The sequence below is a fragment of the Austrofundulus limnaeus genome, unplaced genomic scaffold (assembly GCF_001266775.1).
Source record: "Austrofundulus limnaeus strain Quisiro unplaced genomic scaffold, Austrofundulus_limnaeus-1.0 Scaffold248, whole genome shotgun sequence".
NCBI classification, from domain to species: Eukaryota; Metazoa; Chordata; class Actinopteri; order Cyprinodontiformes; family Rivulidae; genus Austrofundulus; species Austrofundulus limnaeus.
The window spans coordinates 98,689-104,258 of record NW_013952650.1 but is presented as its reverse complement, the minus strand read 5'-3'; the positions used below and the strand labels follow the sequence as shown (position 1 = coordinate 104,258).

Below are 5,570 nucleotides of genomic sequence, written 5' to 3'. Positions count from 1 at the left end.
TGGGCCAAAATCCCTGCTGCAGTGTGTGCAAACCTGGTCAAGAGCTACAGGAAACGTCTGATCTCTGTAATTGCAAACAAACGTTTCTGTACCAAATATTAAGTTTCATTTTTCTGGTGTACCAAATACTTATTTCACACAATAAAATGGAAATTAATTATTTAAAAATCATACATTGTATTTTTCTGGATTTTTGTTTTAGATTCCATCACTCACAGTTGAGGAGTACCTATGATAAAAATTACAGTCATCTACAAGCTTTGCAAGTGGGAAAACCTGAAAAATCAACAGTGTATCAAATACTTGTTCTCCCCACTGTATGATCTGACATTGACCTTGGAGTTCTCTTCTAATCTCTTGTAAAGTTGTTCTGGGCTCCTTCGTTTCCATTTGTATTATCCATTTACTTAATTTGTTTTCAATTTTCTTCTTGCAGCCACATCCAAGGAGGTTGGCTACAATCCTGTGAACCTTAAATAGAAAAATAATTTATTGATCCTGAGAGAAATAAGTTRGTCGCAGCAGCATCTTGTTGTAGTACTGCTCAAACACTTCATGCTAATTTTTCTGAACCTGTAATAGCCCCGCACCCCACAACAAAATTAAATGAAATAGCTGAATCAGATATCAGTAATCAGAAGAGGATTTATTAAACAGCACAAAAGTTGGTGTTTCTACATGTACACAAAATCATAAACACCCCAAAAACCAAAGTTCCTTCCATCAATGGGATCCAACTTAACTGCAATAAGCCAGAATATATGAGCCACATATTTATAAACCATTTACACTTTAACTGAACAATCTACAGGATCAAGAAACAAGTGTTMGACACTTGATCTGTAGAGCAAAAAGCAAAATAAGCTTCCATTAAATCTGGTTATTGTAGATTCAAAAGGAATCCTACTTGGTTTAATGTGCTATTTACATCTGTCTTCTAAAAACAGCTCGTGACCCTATAAATTGTTTGGGGAAAACTAAATTAAAGTCTTGGTAAATAGGACGTCTCTCAAAATAGAACACTGGGTTTTGAATACAAAAATTTATTTTGAAACAAGACTAAGTTATATTTTTAGCTGGAAACTAAAACAATTCACTTACCCCCCCAAAGTATGATTTTTAGAACAGTTTGACAGTCATCTCCTAATTCTGCTCTCTAMTTTTTAACGTCATGCCATTAAAAGAATATGATGTCCATGTTCAGATTAAAACCCACACCTAATTTTTCCCAACTGCCCTGACTGAGGTAAAGATTTCTTATTTTTGGGATCACGGAGTGAGATKACAAATCAAAACCACATCGCAGTACAGTAGAAGTGTGGGGCCAAACGGTGGGAGCTTGTAGAGTATATGGGATTAGTCRCATCCAGAGAGTGACCCTTAGGTTTGACGACTGGCCTGAACCCTTCCTCAGAGGCACTTTTCCACTTTCAGAATTGGTAAAACACAAGCATGGACAGTTCTCCACATCAGGAGACTTAGGCCCAGTCCACATGGAAATGTTTTTTTCCTCCTCAAAGAAATCTCTTTTGCATTGTTGGCAGTTCAATAAAGTTAAAAAAAACTTATTTGTCYTTAGACTTTGTGTAATGATCATTTTTATTTTTTTGATCTGCTCCTTTTATGGCACCATCTGTAGTTAAACTAGCCTCTGCAGCACAACCACAAGCATGTAATCCATTGTTACTGCCAGTGTGTTTTCATGCTTGGGGTCGTTGGTTAGGATAAAGGTGGATTTATAACATCATAGGTCAACAGGTGGTGTTTTGCGCAGACAAAACTTTTATACATGCACAAAAAATTCCTGTGTGGACAGGGCCTAAGTAGAATCCAAAACGAAAAAATGAAAATGGTCCAATCTATCTAATCAAGCAAAACAAACATAAGGATTATTTTAGAGCTCTCATGTTAGATCGGTGCTTGTGTCTGGTCTTTATCTAGTCTTATATTTTATTTCCCCCTTGGGAACAGAAAAGACCATGCTTCTGGGGGGTATAAATTGTTTGCCTTTTTTGGACAACGTAAATTTACTGGCATTGCTGGATATTTAACAGGATATTTGTGGACATGGGGGTTCAGTGAAAAAGCTATGRACAAAGTTGATCATTGTGGATGGCTTGTTGAATGACCTCACTTTGGTTTGAAGAGCTAACCACTAGCCTGAACGCAGCCAAAACAAAAGTGGAATCTCCAAACTTTCATACAAGTTCATGCAAATGCTTTAATACACCTGTGCTGCTTTCACATTACATTTATTTGCATTGAATTCTGTGTTTTGTAACCGTAGCTCTTGACAGAATTTCAGATATTTCAGTTGAAATAGTGTAATTCATAAGTGACAACGCTGTAAAAAATTTAATAGTATTTGCACAAATCCTTACGAACTTAGAAGATTGAAGTAGTTTGGAGTCAGTACTGATCCACTATGGTTTTGGCTGTGTTTGGTTTAGCCATTAGTTAGTGACAAACTTAAGCGAGTATTTCCGTGGGCTGTGACTGTTTGAGACTAGCTGGCAAATGGCATTCCCAGGAAAGTCTCAAAAATTCACCAATAGCCACAAAAGTAGCAGGAAACCCCTGCYGCGTAGCTTCAATTTAGAGCACCTTCAAAAATTTTAATCCACACCGTCTCAAGAGCTGTGAGCTCTGTAATGGAAACCATTCAAGGCAAAAAAGTCTGTTTTAAAACCACACTAATGAAGAAAAATGATTGAAAAAGTGCCCCAGCACTGCACATCCTCATTTAGAAAGTGTGCTCCAGGAATTTAAATCAAATGTGGAGACGGGTGCTGAGCTGGGTGTGATGTGGGTGGAGGTTGACGACAAAACAATGTGCACGGCCAACAATACAATTTTGCAAGCCGTACACAAAAACAGGCCACAACTTTAAAAAAAAACTGGCCATGCAAAATGCAATCACATGGCTCTTTTATCGAAAGCACTTTGAACTCAAGTGAGACTCCAATATATTTCCCTTTTTTCCTCACAATTAAGAGTCGTAATCTCATTTTCTGAAGCCACAGCCCAGGGAAATACTAGATTAAGAAGTGTAAATAAAGGTACGCCAACAAACTGAACTGTATTTGCAGGAGGAATGCAAGGAGCAACTGACTGGAGAGCAGAACTAGACAGTTCCACTTAACCAGCTGRTCCAACACTGCACATTTTTTTCATTAAACAGTAAAAGGCTTGTTAAGTATGTACATCATTTCCTTTTTCTTTAACAATGTAAAGATCCCCCCATTCTTCTAAGATGGCTTAGCTCTTCATAGCTAATCTGATCGTTTTTAATAATAGGCTTAGACTTTTCAATAATTAGTTACCCAAAACACATCCCCACGACTTGATGAATAAGAACAGAATTTAATGACAGCAGCAGARAATTTGCATCATTTCTCACAATTCTAAGTCGCCAACAACTCCGCAACAGTCGCAGCCCAGTAAGACACTACTTCTATATTTAGTTTTTTTCAAACTAACATTTTTTGATCTGTGTTCTTTAAATTTGCTAAAATATTATTTTAAGATACCTGGTAAAATGCTTCACAGCTACAAAATCTGGATTCAATCAAAAATAAATTCACAGAAGACCTACACAATCTTGTCAGATGTAAAAGAAAGTTTAATTTCTTTTGAAAATTGACCAAGATGATTGAGTGTCATGGACCCWACAACTGGCAGCGATCAACAAAGATGTGTTGTGTGTAGCCTGTGTCACAATTACTTGATGACCATAAAATATGGAATCTTTTTTTTTACAACCAATTTAAAAAAAAATAAAAGATAAGTTTAATGTGTTCTTGGATCAAATTCATTGTCAAAGTTTCTCAATAAAATACTAATAAATCTTTGGTATTTATTTTTTTAATCATGACATTCAATGGTTAAATTGTTGTACATTAATCCCAAATGAAAGAACAGTTTTCCTTTTTATTTGTCACACTTCAGGTTTGTGTAAAATGTGAACTACGGTAATTCTTACTTGTGAGGGCCTCTGAGTACGAAGCAGTCATGTGACGACCTGCGATGCTTCAACTTATTTTAGTTGAGATCTGGGTCAATGGAAAAAAAACCCAAGATTAAATATTCCCGCTAAAGATTTGAATTTAGATACTGAGTGAATGTGTAAACACGTAACAAGGAACCAAACTAAAGTGAGTTTTGTAACAGATTCACCAAACATCAGCTRACTGAAGATGAACATGTTGCCCACAGACTAGAGTATAAATCTATAAATCCCACATATAAAAAACGCATCAGGGGAACTTTATTCGTCTTTCATGTCTTTTAACAGAACCCCAAAAGAAAAAAATATATTTCTGACACTAGGGCATAATTATTAACTCAAAGGACAAATTCAAAAGATGATTTATCTTGTTTTAGAGTAAAAACTGAAGACATGAGAACTCTTCCAAACTAAAGAAAAAAAATTAAATTGGAAAATCACACATTTTGTTAAGACAAAAAATAATCTATAACTGCATTTTAAGGCCTAAACACGTCTGTTACTTTGAGATCATCACTAATGTAAAAGAATAGATCCTCTGATCAAACACAGGAAAAAGCCATGGCCATGCTGCACCAAGAACCTAAATAAATACAGCTAGTAACGAAAGACTTGGGGGTTAAAATATTAAGGCAATGCATGTTCTTAGTGGGTTTTGTCCTCACTGATTTCTAAACATTAAAAGAAGAATAAAGATTACGCTCAATTAAATACACACCAAAAGAAAAAAAAAATACTTTTTTTAGGCTTTCTATTTTTACAATACCTGACAGCAGTTTGTGTRGCTTCACAGCAGGGCTGGACCCCCACCAGCGCCACCCCACCTTCCCCAACACCCTGCATCACATTTACCATATTTAAACTGTCTGGAACCAGAACTGCTGCCTCTCATTCACACTGCAGCAGTGCAGTAGTACAACCTCATCAGGAACCTGTCTTTCCCCCCCAGTACAGTCAGTGCAATGCTCAATGTTGCCTCTTTAAAAAAAATAATAATAAAATAAAATAATAATAATAATATAGTAAAAAATAAATGGGATACAATCCCAGGATTGTGGGGACAGGTAACGTGGCTGGCACTGGGGCAAAATAAAAATAGACCCACCTAAATTTGAAATAAAATTCATTAGATGACAAAAGAAAGAAGTGATTAAAGACTGTGTGGTTCAGAGGATGAGCCTCTCCTCACTCTAGTGAATGTAGGCTCTGTAGACTGCAGAGATATCGTTGTCTGACTGGTCCAGCGCTTTAGCCCTCTTGTAAACCTGCACAGATTCACAGAAAAAAAGTATTACCTTTTTAAAACACTTTTATTAAACAGGAAAAATACTTGTTTATTCGTTAAACTGTCAGTGTACAGACACAGAGAAATTTGTTGGTACCTACAGTATCTACACTAGTAAACACACAACTGAAAACAAAGTTTTCTAGTTGCCTCTGCTCCAGACCATTTTAGGTTGCCTGCTGCTGTTGCCAAAATTAACAGACCCAGATAAAAACAGAACCAACTTTATGACACCAGAAATCCTAAACTTGACCTTAAAAGGCACAGTGTGTAGGATTT

The 5,570-nt window shown here is 36.3% G+C and overlaps 1 protein-coding gene across 2 annotated transcripts in view; it reads right to left on the bottom strand.

The window, feature by feature from the left end:
• Positions 1–627: 627 nt before the first annotated feature.
• The window catches only part of glyr1 (glyoxylate reductase 1 homolog (Arabidopsis)), a 36,867-nt gene continuing 31,924 nt past the window's right edge, over positions 628–5,570 (bottom strand). For both annotated transcript variants that reach the window (XM_014020297.1, XM_014020298.1), the window contains one exon: positions 628–5,271. In XM_014020297.1, the coding sequence (XP_013875751.1) occupies positions 5,197–5,271 (75 nt within the window). In that variant the 3' untranslated portion in view covers positions 628–5,196. The remainder of the gene's footprint in view (positions 5,272–5,570) is intronic.